The following is a 13,358-nucleotide window of genomic DNA, read 5'->3' as shown; positions in this document are numbered from 1 at the left end:
TCCGGCGCCGTGACATGCCAGACTGCTTGAGTCGGCCATTGCACGACGGACAGCTCGTGAGGGTGTCGAGGGCCTTGAATCGCTCCATTTTGGAAAGAAGAGGCGGCGGTAGGTGGGTGTTTAACACGCTCGCATCGATCTCTTGGTAGCATCGCACACACACAAAGGAGACCTGGTCGTTGTTAATGCACTCGGCGGCGTGCGAGACAAAGCACGGCGTGCAGGTGAAGTATCGGCACTTGGCACAATGGATCGTGCTGTCGGTGAGTTTGGCGCAATCCATGCATTTCACAGTCGGCGACTTGCATGGACGTGGTTCCTTTGGACGCTGGTGTGATGAAACAGTGTCGTGCGACGAAGTGCTGGAATCACGATCGTTGTGCCGGGCAAACGACACATCCGGCGTGACCTGCAGGATACGCCACAGCACTACAAGCGTCAGCGATGGGAGTTGCAGAGCCAATTGCACGAGCCATGCCATGAATTGAAGGCTGGCGCGAACGGGATGCGCCATGTCGATGGACGACAACTGCGGTGGCAATGGCCTCTCGGTAAAGAAGACTGAGGAGCGAACGATGGTCAAGGCTGCAGAGAGCGCTCGGACAGCGTACACAAGGATGACGCGGCAGTAATACCCCACGTACACCACAAGACCGAGACCAACAACCGTCGCCGCCACCGCCAATTCGATCATCGGCAACATTCGTTGTCTGGTGAAATGACCGACACTCTGCTTCAAAACTGCACGATTGAGCCGTTAGACGACCTACATTCCGCCCTGCTCGCGTATCATTGTGGTGGGTTTGCGCGGGCGAGGGCAGGTCATGCGAGGATGGGCTGCGAAGAGCTCTGCATGGCATATCCCCGCGCTCTCTCACGTACAACCAACGCGGTCTGCCGGCGTTGTAGCTCTCAAGCAAGCTACCACAGGCCGATGGTACTGCAACCGGTCCCTCGTCACGTCGAAGGAGTGGTCATCTCGTATCTGACTAATGCGTCCGGCGACATGAATTGAACGAGGGTTGGTTGCGGCACAGGTGCAGTGCACTGCGGGCACAGGATGGGTTTGACTTTGGATTCCAGGCATTGCGCCACGAAAGACGCCATGCACGGATCACAGGTGGCTTGGCCGCATTGAGTGCAAGTCGTTGTCGTCGACGGTTGGGCAGAGCACTTTGCACACGCAACTGGCGCAGAGACCGCGACTGGCTCACGTGCTTGTATTGGACTCGAAGTCCGCTGGAAGCAGGTCGATACACCATGTCCAACGTACAGCAGTGGCCACACAGACAAGTAGACGGTCATTGCTGGCACAAACACGAAAAAGCCAGCGATGAACAGGCACATGCTCGCGCACGACACACGATCGGGGTTTGCGGAAGGAATTGGCGGTGTTGCTGGAGGACTTTGGTGCTGCGGTGGCCGCACCACCCAGTAGCTGGCACGTCGGATAGTCCTTGCCCAGGACTTGGCGGCGTGAGAGGCCACGATGGCCAGCCAGATGTACACGCCCAGCAGACAGACGACCCATGCTCCCCCTGAAGCAATGACGGCAATACCTGACGGAGTGAGGGCCATAGTTGGTCTATGCGGGCTGGTTGAATCGGTTACCCCCGCCGGTTTCAGATCCAGCGAACTCCATGAGGAACCTACAATCTTGACAAGCGTAAGAGGGGGCTCCAACTGTGAAATAGGAGGGAGCCGTCCCTGTGGACGCTGTCAGCGCTTGTGAGCTAGAGTGGCGGTGCCACCACACCACTACCCTGTTCCGATGGCGCCCAACTACCAAGAGTGGTCCTCGAGAATTGTCGAGCCTGGTAGAGGCAATGTTAGCGAGTGTACAAGTCACCGAGCTCATTGGGAGTCGATACACTCGAAGCAATGCCGCGACCGTACATCCATCGAGCGCATCGAGTCCTACAGGACCTGCTCGGTTCCACTCGTATTGCACGCAGCATATTGGACGGCTCGGTTTGTGAAAAGACGCATGTGTCATCGACCATCTCCCTCACGCAGCGCACCCGAGGAAGGATCGCAGTCGCCTTCCAGATGATGTTAACGTAGCGAGCGACGAGGGACGGCGCGTACGGCTGGGGGCGGCATGCCAGCAGCATGTCGATCCTGCCCACGTTCTTGGTGGGCTTCGATACAAACGAGGTCTTGGCGCCAAACGAGTCCATGATCCTGTAACAGGATCCACCGACGAGGACTGCCAGCGACGTCTTGGTTGTTGGCCGGCGTGATAGCGCTCCACATGGCGGTCAATCCAGAGGAGTTGGGCTGTACATGCCGAGCTCCTTTGAACAGACCTTGACAGAATCGCTTGTACTTGACGTCGACGGCGACGACAAGGGCACGAGTGCAGCAAGCAGTAGGACGTAGCGGGTTCCAAACATTGCGATGTGCTGGAGTGACGAATTTGTTGCATGGGGAACGGATGGACATGGAGCATGCGACGTGGAGCACGTTAAACTGGGGTGCGATTGTGTTGTGAGGCAGAGGGGAGGGTCATAGAGCCCCGACATGGTCTTGAATGAGCCAGCAGCTGACCAACAGCTTGCCAACAGCCTCCCCAACCAGCCTCTAGATGCTCCATTCGCCGCTGATAACCCAATGGATCCCGATGCCGGGGACATGTCTCCTTTTCCTTGAAAAACTAGATCACTCACACTCAATACTTCCCCCTCACGTTAGCATGACCTGTCCCTGTGTGGTTCCCATCCACTCAATTGTTGGCAATTGTTCGATGGCGCCACCTTTCAAAGCCCTTTCATCCATCGAAACTACACCCAGCAGCCCCCCGCTGTTGAACGGCTAGCCGACTCTGTTCCTTGCGACCACGTCAGTGCAACCTGTTGGAGACCTGGCAGTGCCATCTTCGGGATGGCGTGCAAAGGGACAGCGCGATGCGATAAAATTGTACGCCCCTTCACAGCCCGTCGTATCGTCAACGGAGCAGTTCTCGCGAGTTCTGGCCTCTCCCCGTGCAGCAGCTCATGTGGCGACGAGGCCGCGAGCGAAAAGATTTTGCCATGACCATTGCGTCCTGCGGGTTCGTGTTTTGGCTGTCCATTATGTGCTGGTGAAGGGAGTGTCGGTGGCGGTTTGGGACACCTTGTTCCAGTGGACTTTCGGATGGCACAGAGCATGATGGAGCACAGTGAACGGTTCCTGTTGCTGGTGCACAATCACCAACCCAACGTCGATGCAGCCAAAGGACGTTTCGTACCCCAGCGGCGCGCAGAACAAATAATTCGTCTCGAAGTCGTCGCTCTCGTGCAGCTCAACGACTTCCTTCTACCGCGAACTCGACTCACGGAACTGCTTGGCTCCATCAAGAGAACCAGCCACGGGACGGTGGGGTGCACTTGTGGCGAGCACTCCATTTGTCCATGCAACTCCAGCAAAACTCAACCTTGCACTGGGTGCACGTCATATGGTTACACCCCTCGTTCTTCTCGATGAACCGTTTGCAATTCGGACATGGCTTGATGTGGTGCTTGGCGCGCCACTGTCGAAACGACCTGTCCGAACAACCTTTCGTGGCAAAGTAGTGGTACGTCTGTCCGCAGTCGATGCACCAAGCGGATCTGCACTCGGTGCAAGTCAACCGCCGATTATTCGAGTACTTGCTGCCGAAGCATTCACGGCACTGGCACTTGGGGCACTTGAACGAGCGCTCGGTTTGCTCGAGCTCGTGGAGTTTGCCAGCCAAGTATGGACTTAAAAATCGCGTCAGGATGCCGGCGCTGAGTGCAGCTCCACACGATGGGCAAGGCAGATGAGCCTGACGATCTTGGAGAATTTTGATGCGGAAGTACTTTTCAATGCACGGTCCACAGCACTGGATGGAACACTGGTCGCACGTTGCGCAGCCAGCGGTCTCGACCGCATCCAAGCAAACAACGCATTGGACTGGCGGTGGAGCTGAAGGGGTGCTACATGGTGGCGAAAGTCGCGGCGGCTGGTTGGTTCGTCGGCGAGCATTGTGGTTAGCCAGGTCGTGGATGGCTTGTATGCCTTGCATGAGGCCACCGATACAGGCTAGAACCCCAATCGTGACTGTGACGAGGCCCGAATAGTTAGGAGTCGCTTTTGGCGGCGTGTTGGGTGGATTCGTCGAGCCAGGTCTTGCGTTGGGTGAGTTGATCGATTTTGTGGTCGGCTCACTTGCTGCGGCTTTCGACGGCCGCGAGAACATGGCTTTCAAGGTTGTGAATACCCAGGCAATCCACACCATGACCGCCACGGCCAAAAGCGCAGCGACGAGAATGGCCGACCCCAACACAGCGAGAAGTGTTCTTGGCTGCAGCATGTGCATCAGCGCCAGGACGACGCCAACGGCCACGATGGATCCTGGCGCCAAACCCATCGTCGCTGTTTGGCATACACTTCTGCAACACGATCTAAATTGGGACAGTATAATCTTGGCGACGAATTGCCGTCATGCAAACCAGCTCTTGCACGTGTGGCGAGCCCTCCATTTATCCATGCAACTCCAGCAAAATTCAAACCTGCACTGGGTGCACGTCATGTGGTTGCACCCACCGTTCTTCTCAATGAAGCGCTTGCATCGTGGACAAGATTTCACGCTGTTCTTGGCGCGCCACTTTCGAAACGTGCTGTCAGAACAACGTGTCGTGGCAAAGTAGTGGTACGTCTGACTGCAGTCGATGCACCACGAGGATGTGCACTGGATGCACGTCAACCGCCGCTGCGAGTACCACGTGCTGGTGAATTCTTGTTCCTTGCACTTGGGGCACTTGAACGAGTTCTGCTCGAGTTCGCGTACACTGGCAGCCATGGACGGGCTTAGGAATCGCTCGAGGATTTCAGCACGGAGGGCAGCTCCACACGATGGACAAGGCAGGTGAGCCGTTCGGTCTTGGGAGATTTTCATGCTGAGGTACGTTTCCAGGCACGGACCACAGCACTGCATGGGACACCGATCGCATGTCGCGCAGCCAGCAGCCTCGACTACATCCAAGCAAACAACGCATTCAACTGGTGGCGGAGGAGCGTCACAGGTTGGTAGTTGCTGTTGCGCCTCTTTCGGTTGACGCGGCATTCGAAACGAGCTCGCCTTGCATCCGTTCGTGGCAAAGTAATGAAACGACTGGCTGCACTTGATGCACCATGAGAACGTGCACTGGGTGCAGGTCAAGCGCCGCCTCGAATATACGTTAGGAGTGCATTTACACCCCCGACACTTGGGGCACTTGCCTTGGGTCTTTTCTAGCTCGCGCAACTTGCCAGTCAAGTACGGGCTTAAGAAGCGCTGGAGCGTTCCATCACTCAGTGCAACTGGACACGACGGGCATGGCAAGTGGGCCTGGCGATCGTGGGTGATTTTGGTGCGAAGGTACGTTTCAATGCACGGGCCGCAGCACGTCATGGAACAATGGTCGCAGGTCGCGTTGCCAGCAGCCGACTCGACCTGCTTCAAGCAAACAATGCATTGGACTGGTGGTGCTTCACGTGCTGCACGCAGTGCATCACGCGCGGCACGCAATGGCAGGCAGAATGCGCTTGCGATCTCGTGTAAAAAGTTCAAAAGTCCGCAGATAATCCACAACACGAGCCCCCCGAGAAGAACGCCGGCGATGGTGGCACTGCACACAACGGCGAGAACTGTCCACGGCGACGGCTGCAGGATGTACACAACCAAGAGAACAACGGCAGCAATCACGCCGAGGCGCAGTGCATCCCCTGTCGCCATGGCCGTCGTCCCTCGAAGTGCCTCAATGCAGCAAGCGACGGCGACATCCTCCGTGCGCCCGACACTCGCGACCAGGAATCGATTACCAACACTCCGATCCTTGAAAGTGGTATACTCGTTTTTGATTGGTTGGACTGCATATGGAGGCATCGGATTGGTCAACTTTGGCTCCATACTTTTTGTGGAGATTTTTTCAACGTCCAAGCGGTCAAGAGCGGCGGTCGCGATGGACGCGGTGTCCTTCTTCCTTGCGACGCAGTGCCGTCGTTCAGCTGGAATCGCTTGTCCGTCGCTGTTGGTTCTCTGTATATTAGACGTTTCTCCATCGAAGAGTCTTGGGGTCCGCTCTGTGCACATCACTTCAACATAGCCCTCGCAACGCCGTCGTCTGGCTCCGTCAAGTCGCCGCCACGCCGCCAGATCGTCGCTTCGATCTGCGCATGTCCTGCACGCACAGGTCATTACGTCCCACAGATTCCGACGATTCGATCGACCAGTCGCGTGGGCAGTACGACGTAATGCCTGCTGCGCGGCAGGTCTGTCCCCGCGTACAGGACGATCCTGTGCCGCCTTTCGCTCGGCGTGAAATTTGCTACACGCAGGACGAGGCAACCGCAGCGTTATGGATCCAGCACACAACGGGCATGTTGTACATCATCATTGCAAAAAATGCTGTGCTTGCACATGTTGAGAGCCGTCCATGCACAATTCAAACGGACTCTATTTCGATCGGACCTACACTTGGGACGGCGTCTTGACGTGCAGAAAGTCGTCTCCGTTGAGTCCATCGGTGGTCGAGTTCGTGCCGTCGCCATCGTGGTCGTATGCCGGCCCCCCATGCTCATACGCGTCCAGCCCCATTTTCTCTGCTTCGGCCGACACGCGGAGCGCGCCAAATTGGCGCACGGCGATGAAGACGGCGGCGACAGTCGCCGCCACAAACGCAAAGATCGCCAACGCGTACACGAGTTGGGCGCCCAGCTGCTTGCCGCCGGCGCTGCACCCGTAAAAGACGCCGCACGAGTCGGACCCGTAAAACATCTTGACGCCGGTTGGAGAGGCGACAAATCCCGGCGCAATCTTGCCAAGCAGCCCACATCCAAAGTGGACCGGGACAGCGTCCACCGCGTCGTCGATCTCGAGCTTGGCGACCAGCTTGGCCACACTGACGTACACAACCGACCCGATAGCCCCGAGCGCGATCGCGACGGCCGGCTCGATGACTGGACAGCATCCCGTGACCGCCACGCAGCCCGCGAGAACGCCGTTGTTGCCGGCTTCAATGTCCCAAACCTTGTGGCTCCAGTACGTGAGCAGCACGGTCACAATGCCGCCAGTGCTCGCAGACAACGTGAGGTTCACGGCGACTTTGGCCATCGCGTCCGCCTTAGTGCCTTCCAAGCTGAGAGTGCTGACACAGTTGAACCCGTACCAGCCAAACCAGAGCAGCATCACCCCCATGAACTGGAAAAGCACCGATTGCTTGGGAAGAGGGACAGCGTTCGGGCCGAAGCGGCCAAGGCGGGGGCCGACGAGAATGCATCCGACCAAGGCCGAAATCCCGGCAAACATGTGAAGGGCGCCCGTGCCGGCAAAGTCCATGGCACCTACTTGGAAGAGTGGGTTGTGCGCGTTGAAGGCGCTGGCCCACCCAGTTTCCGACCAGATCCAGTGGGCGCAAACGGGGAAGATAAACAAACTCGCGACGAACGTGTAGCAGAAGTAAGCAGCCAAGGACACGCGTTCGGCGATCGCGCCCGAGCAAATGTTGACGGCGACGGACGCTACGGCCCATTGGAAGAACCAGTCGGCGTAGTGGTGGCCGCGGAAGAGCTTGTCGTCGGTGGCCTGGATGAAATCCTCCCCAGACATGAAGAAGCCCGCGCTCCCAATGAACCCGTTGCCGCCCATGAAGGCAAACCCGTAGCCGAGGGTGTAGTACGTCAAGCCCGTGATGCAGCAGTCGCCGAGAATACGAAACATAATGTGCTTGGTGTTCTTCGTCCCGACGCATCCGATCTCGAGTAGAGCGAGGCCGAGCATCATCATGAAAACGAGGATGCCGCCAAAGACGAGCCAAAAGAGATCCACCGAGTCGGTGGGCGCCGAGTGGGCCGTGACCTGCGCGACGAGGTCGCCCCACGCGATCTCAGTGACCTGGCCGTCGACCGTGATCGACACAAGCGCGGACGAGTTGATCGGCATCGCTCCAGTTGAAAAATGCGCTGGTGGGTGGATGCGGGCGAGTTGCTCCTGCATGCAACTCACACCCGCGACGGTTCAACGTGACCCGTTCAAGTGACTCGAATTTGCCCGGATCTTGTCCATTGCAGCGTTTTGATTCGCCACCCATCCATTTGACACACAGTGTCCTCAGTCACTTGAACGGTCCATGCGACGGAGCCGCCGTGCATTCGACCAACACGGCGCGCGATCGTCGGCGCGATGGCCACTTGAAGTTGAGCGCGCGGAAGGACCGAGGGCGATGAGACCGAGTCGGATCGCCGCATGGCGCTGGCCACACTACGTCCGTGAGATATATCGAGCCGTGTCGAAGACGTGACCGGTGGTGGCGTACACGTGTGTCACCCACTGGAGTGGCACTCGTTGTTCAATCAGCGACTCGTTTCCCGACCAACGAGTTGCATCCGACGATTCGTGTTGGCCAATCGAGAGGCGGCGGTTGTGGTCGATGGCGGCGCCGTCCGCGCGGAGGAGGTTGAGAAGGACGAGCACCGTCCTGGAGCTCCTTGCTCTACATGGTGGTGGTGGTCAGGACGGTCCTGGCGCAGTCCAGGACGAAAGCGAGCGGGTGGGCGGTCCATGAGGCACGGCGCCCACTGGTCACATGTTCCGATGTGTACCATGCCCGAAGCAACGAGATCCGCCGCCGTGATAGAAATGCTGCAACGTTCCAGTCCACCAACGACGGGATGGTGAAAAGAGTGTGTGGAAGGAGCAGGGGATGCCGCGTTGGACGTGCTTGGGCTGCAGGGATGCATGCGATCGACAAGTCGCCACAGTGGCGCATGTCAGGTGGCAAGCTCGAAACATGGATGCTCCATCGAACGCGTCAAGATTCGTCCTGGGTGATTCAACTTGCATTTGGGCCAGAGCACCACGGCCTACTACTGCTACCCTTCTCGAAAGAACCAACGACTCCACACGCATGTCATGTTTCCACGGCTGTCCACGGTCTCGGTGCCGACCGCGCCGGCGAATCGAGGCTACAACGTCGGGGTCGACACCACCTGATGGTTGCGCCATGCGCGGCGTCGCTGCGTTGTGGGTACTGGGACTGGGCAGTTGGCCACGATATCGTTCATCATGCCCTTCATCACGACCTTGCTAGCAAACAATGCACGTAAGATCGCATTTCGAACATATTGTGTCACAGGCCCATCCAATGCGGCCACTTTCCCCATCGCCCACGACAGGTTGACCAATTTCTTTGTGCGAGCAAACCGCAGTTGGCAGTACGCGTCAAACGCGGCGGTGGGGTCGCCCTGGAGAGGGCGCCCCAGGAGCTGGGCAAGCACGACGCCATCTTCAATCGCCAAATTCGCCCCTTGACCCGTGAACGGCAACGTTGCATGGCATGCATCCCCAAGTAACACGATGCGATGGCTGTGCCATGTCGCATTGGGTTTGCAGTAGCTCAGGCCAAAGTGGAGGAGCCGGTCCCGCGGGGTTTCCGCCAGGACGCCGTGCAACGGATGGCTCGAGCAAAGCGTTGTCGCAAATGCTTGGATCGCATCGTCGCAGTCGTCGGCACCCGTCCACTCCTTCGACCGTGAGGGTGGGGCTGCTCTGGCCTTGTACACTTGGCCCCAAACGAAGTGGGACGGGCCGGCAGGGTATTGCACGTACACTCCGCGGTCGTAGTGCTGTTGAAATGTTCCGGGCGACCCCGTGGGGGGAATGTGGTCCAGCACCCCATAAAACACATTCGCCCCACAGTACACGGGAGCATCCCTCGATGGATCGACTGCAGCGGCCACGGTGGAGTGGATGCCGTCAGCTCCAATGACTACATCTGCGGACACGATCGCGCCATCTTCCAGCATGACTTGAGCCTCCGACGGTGTTTCGTGGACTGACACGACTTTGCTGTTGTAGTGGATCACTCCGTCATCCAGCGACTCGGCCAGCACGCGGATCAAGTCTGCGCGAAGGACGCCACCAAGGCCAAAGCCCGTTCGGTCGTGGAGCTGCTCGAAGACGTTGTCTTCGTGGAGTGTCATGTTTCCCGCACCGGTTACTCTATAGCGACGGAAGGGGTGCAAGATCGGGTCGAGCTGAGGCGCTAACCCGAGGAATTCAAGGCAGATCTGGCCGTTGGCCGAACATCCGATCGCTGCGCCTGTTGTCGGATGAAACGAGGCAGCCTTTTCCAGCAACGTGACATGGATTCCACGAAGGCGCAAAGCTCGCGCCGCTGTGAGTCCTCCAATGCCTCCCCCCACGATGATTGCCCGGTCCAGCATCGACATGGACAAGGCGATTCTGTTTGTGCGACAACGGCTCACGCTGTCGGTTGTTGTTCTGTTTCGAGTTAGTCGTTGCTCAAGCAATTTTACCACGTTACGGCGACAATGTGAGGTCGCCACATACATCCTTGGAATGGGGGTTGGTTGGTCGTGACTCGAATGCAGCTAACATTCCCGTTATTGTCGCATGAGACAGCGGCGCTCAACTGGCAGTCTTGTTCGTTTTCTTGGGCAGAGGGACGGGGCAGTTGTCTGTGATCTCGGCGATCGCGCCCTTGAGTGCGAGTCCAGTGGCAAATATTGCTTTCAGCACAGCGTGCCGAACGTGCTTCGAGATCGGGCCATCCATGTGCGCCAACTTGCCCATGTACCACGCCATGTCGACAATGCGCTTCGTGCGGGTGAACCGCGCTTTGTAGAATGCTTGAAATGCCACACTCGGGTGGTCGTTGCGGTGCTCATCCAGCAGTCGGGCCAGCACGACACCGTCCTCGATCGCCAGGTTCGCGCCTTGGCCAGCATACGGCAGGGTCGCATGGCACGCATCCCCGAGCAAGACGACCCGGTTGTTGTGCCACTTGGACTTGGGTTTGCGAAAGTAGAGTCCGAAATGCAGGATGCGGTTGGCGGGGGTCGTCGCGAGGGTGGTGTGCAAGGGGTGGTCGGAGCGCAGCTTGGATGCAAATGCTTGGATCGCTCCCTCGCACGTACCAGTCCATTCTTTCGAGCGCATGGGCGGAGCGTCTGCTTTGTACGCTTGCGCCCAGATGAAACTCGATTCGCCGGCAGGGTATTGAATGTATTCCCCGACGTCGTAGTGCTGCAGGAGCGTGCCGGCTGCCGCGTTGGCCGGAACATGGTCGAGAACACCATAAAAGACATTGTGGCCGCAATAGACTGGGGTATCACGTGTTGTATCAACAGCAGTGGCCACGGTCGAGTTGATGCCGTCTGCGCCGACGAGGATGTCTGCATCCAATGTCGCCCCATCAGCCAACGTGACACGAACGTCGGATGGCGTTTGGTGGATCGACACAACCTTGCTGTTGTACTGAATCACGCCATCCCCGAGCGAGTCGGCCAGCACGCGGACCAAGTCGGCGCGCAGAGTCCCCGAGATGCTAAAACCTGTTTCGTCCAAGAGGCGCTCAAAGTAATTGTCTTCGAAGAGCGTGTCGTTAGGCACGGTCACGTGGTACTTGCGGAAGGGGTGTAGAATCGGCCGAAGGGCGTCGCCGAGCCCGAGGGATTCAAGGCAGATTTGACCATTCGACGACAACCCAAAGGCTGCGCCTGTCGTTGGAAGAAACGCCGGGGCCTTTTCCAGCAACGTAACTTGGATTCCTCGCTGGCGCAAGGCCCGCGCCACGGTGAGGCCCCCGATGCCCCCGCCCACGACGATTGCGCGCTGAAGCATTCCCTTTTGGCGATGGTGTCGTTGCAAGGCGTATTCGAATATGCTTGGCTTGGTCGGCAAAGACATTCGTTGCCCTGTCGTGGCTGTTGTTACTCGTGTTGATGGCTCCAAGAGTTGCCATCATCAAACTGAAGCGATTGGCCATATATTCTGTCACTTCATTTTGAACTTTTGACCGCTTCCCATACCTGACAAATAAGTGAATCTGCCATCGTAGTCGTGAGATTGTCAGTATATTTCGACTTCTTCTGTAACTCATTTGTATCACAACATGAGCATCTGGAGTCCTTGGCGCAGCGTTTCATATTACTACGTCTAGTTTTCTCGAGACATACAATATATTTCGAGCGAAAACGGAAAGATCCGCTCAAAGGAGTTCGTGCCCTCTTAGTGATCAATTCCCAACCTCAACGTAAGCCACCAGCGGAGCACACACCGATGACGTGATTTCAATAATATCTTGACATGATCCATGGCTCCTCACACGTGCTACGTGTCGTTGTCAACCGCTTGCATTGCTACACAATACGCCTATAGTACTTCTACGACAGAGTTGTAGACATGGATCACATGGAAGTTGGAGCTGTATGCAGCGATCGAACTTTTACATTCTAGCGTACTTAATCAGAATTATTTCATCGACTACAACAGATTTGTTCGGAATGTAACGTTATCGCCGAAAATGCAGAAAGGACAGAATTTAAATATCATCGAAGTTCGAAACATACGAATAGTGTTATGTAAATAAACCATTACTTCCTCTGTACCACATTACAGTACCGTAGTTCTTTTGTTAAAGTGGTGGCAATAAAGATATGACAACTTGATTATTTGATAGCTACACTACTTCGTGCGTAAAACAATGATTATCCTGCACTTCTTAGGCCTCTGGTGTGCCCCTAAACGCCATGCAGTTTGTGCCGAGTGTTCACTGTATGATTTGCTGTGTCATTATACAATTAGTTAGAATCAGGTCGAGAAATAATGATATGACATGAAAAAAGAAACACATATTTTAATGCAATTAATACGAAATCTTGCGACCTTTTGTAGCAAGTACTTCAGCACAGCGTTTAGGCATTGACGCGACGAGCTTTTGAAGCCAATTTCATCCCAAACTTGAAGAATACACGCCTTCAACTCTTGGCGGGACTTGAACTTGCGTCGGCCGTTATCGTAAACGCGCCGGGACATGATTCCCCATAAATTTTCGATTGGGTTCAAGTCGGGTGACTTGGCCGGCCACTTGAGGGCTGTAATAACGACTTGTGGCTCTTCAAACCACCCCGCAACAGACTTGGCAGTGTGGATTGACGCATTGTCCTGTTGAAACACCCAGTCACTGCCATGCTTATGGGAGTAAAATTTCAGATAACGAATAAAAACACGCTTCTGAATCTTGTCTCCCTTCCAAAAAGACCAACTTTGACTTGCCTTGGCTCGAAAACGCCCCCCAGACCATCACTGACCCGCCGCCGTTTTGACGCTTGGAATAGTGCTCCCTTGGTCGGTCCATGGCTGCCCAGTAATAGTTAAAACCATCTGGACCATCAAGGTTCCATTTCTTTCCATCTGACCAAACTATTTGGTAAAACCGATCAACCCAATGTTGCGCCTCAGTCGCCCATTCAACACGATTTCTCATGTGTAGTGGCGTCATCATTGGCGCTGCGAGTTTCTTCTTGTACTTTACCTGACCGCTCTTGTTGAGCAGCTGACAGACTCGTCGTCC

General features: G+C 56.4%; 6 protein-coding genes across 6 annotated transcripts; 1 reads left to right on the top strand and 5 right to left on the bottom strand.

Moving 5' to 3' along the window:
* Positions 1-55: 55 nt before the first annotated feature.
* H310_08269 (hypothetical protein) lies at positions 56-910 on the top strand. The gene has a single exon (XM_008873952.1). The coding sequence runs from the start codon at positions 186-188 to the stop codon at positions 486-488; it is 303 nt and encodes a 100-aa protein (XP_008872174.1). The 5' UTR covers positions 56-185; the 3' UTR covers positions 489-910.
* Positions 911-3,072: 2,162 nt separating this feature from the next.
* Positions 3,073-4,372, bottom strand: H310_08268 (hypothetical protein; the record flags this gene model as incomplete). Its single annotated transcript, XM_008873951.1, has 2 exons — positions 3,073-3,297; positions 3,416-4,372. The coding sequence occupies 2 exons, from the start codon at positions 4,370-4,372 to the stop codon at positions 3,073-3,075; spliced, it is 1,182 nt and encodes a 393-aa protein (XP_008872173.1).
* Positions 4,373-4,444: 72 nt separating this feature from the next.
* Positions 4,445-5,719, bottom strand: H310_08267 (hypothetical protein; the record flags this gene model as incomplete). The annotated part of the gene is made up of 1 exon (XM_008873950.1): positions 4,445-5,719. One exon carries the CDS (start codon positions 5,717-5,719, stop codon positions 4,445-4,447), a length of 1,275 nt encoding a protein of 424 aa, XP_008872172.1.
* A 627-nt stretch (positions 5,720-6,346) lies between these two features.
* Positions 6,347-8,004, bottom strand: H310_08266 (hypothetical protein). Its single transcript, XM_008873949.1, has one exon. It carries the CDS (start codon positions 7,976-7,978, stop codon positions 6,455-6,457), a length of 1,524 nt encoding a protein of 507 aa, XP_008872171.1. The 5' UTR covers positions 7,979-8,004; the 3' UTR covers positions 6,347-6,454.
* An 802-nt stretch (positions 8,005-8,806) lies between these two features.
* On the bottom strand, positions 8,807-10,212 carry H310_08265 (hypothetical protein; the record flags this gene model as incomplete). Its single annotated transcript, XM_008873948.1, has 1 exon — positions 8,807-10,212. One exon carries the CDS (start codon positions 10,210-10,212, stop codon positions 8,947-8,949), a length of 1,266 nt encoding a protein of 421 aa, XP_008872170.1. The 3' UTR covers positions 8,807-8,946.
* H310_08264 (hypothetical protein) lies at positions 10,213-11,656 on the bottom strand. Its single transcript, XM_008873947.1, has one exon. The coding sequence runs from the start codon at positions 11,624-11,626 to the stop codon at positions 10,412-10,414; it is 1,215 nt and encodes a 404-aa protein (XP_008872169.1). The 5' UTR covers positions 11,627-11,656; the 3' UTR covers positions 10,213-10,411.
* Between the last annotated feature and the right edge of the window lie 1,702 nt (positions 11,657-13,358).

This window comes from Aphanomyces invadans (genome assembly GCF_000520115.1).
Source record: "Aphanomyces invadans strain NJM9701 unplaced genomic scaffold supercont1.16, whole genome shotgun sequence".
NCBI classification, from domain to species: domain Eukaryota; phylum Oomycota; class Saprolegniomycetes; order Saprolegniales; family Verrucalvaceae; genus Aphanomyces; species Aphanomyces invadans.
This window is presented reverse-complemented; position numbering and strand designations above follow the sequence as displayed.

Bases quoted from the DNA above. Each gene is read 5' to 3' on its own strand.
- H310_08269 (XM_008873952.1), top strand. From the start codon at position 186: ATGCACTCGGCGGCGTGCGAGACAAAGCACGGCGTGCAGGTGAAGTAT.
- H310_08266 (XM_008873949.1), bottom strand. From the start codon at position 7,978: ATGCAGGAGCAACTCGCCCGCATCCACCCACCAGCGCATTTTTCAACT.
- H310_08264 (XM_008873947.1), bottom strand. From the start codon at position 11,626: ATGCTTCAGCGCGCAATCGTCGTGGGCGGGGGCATCGGGGGCCTCACC.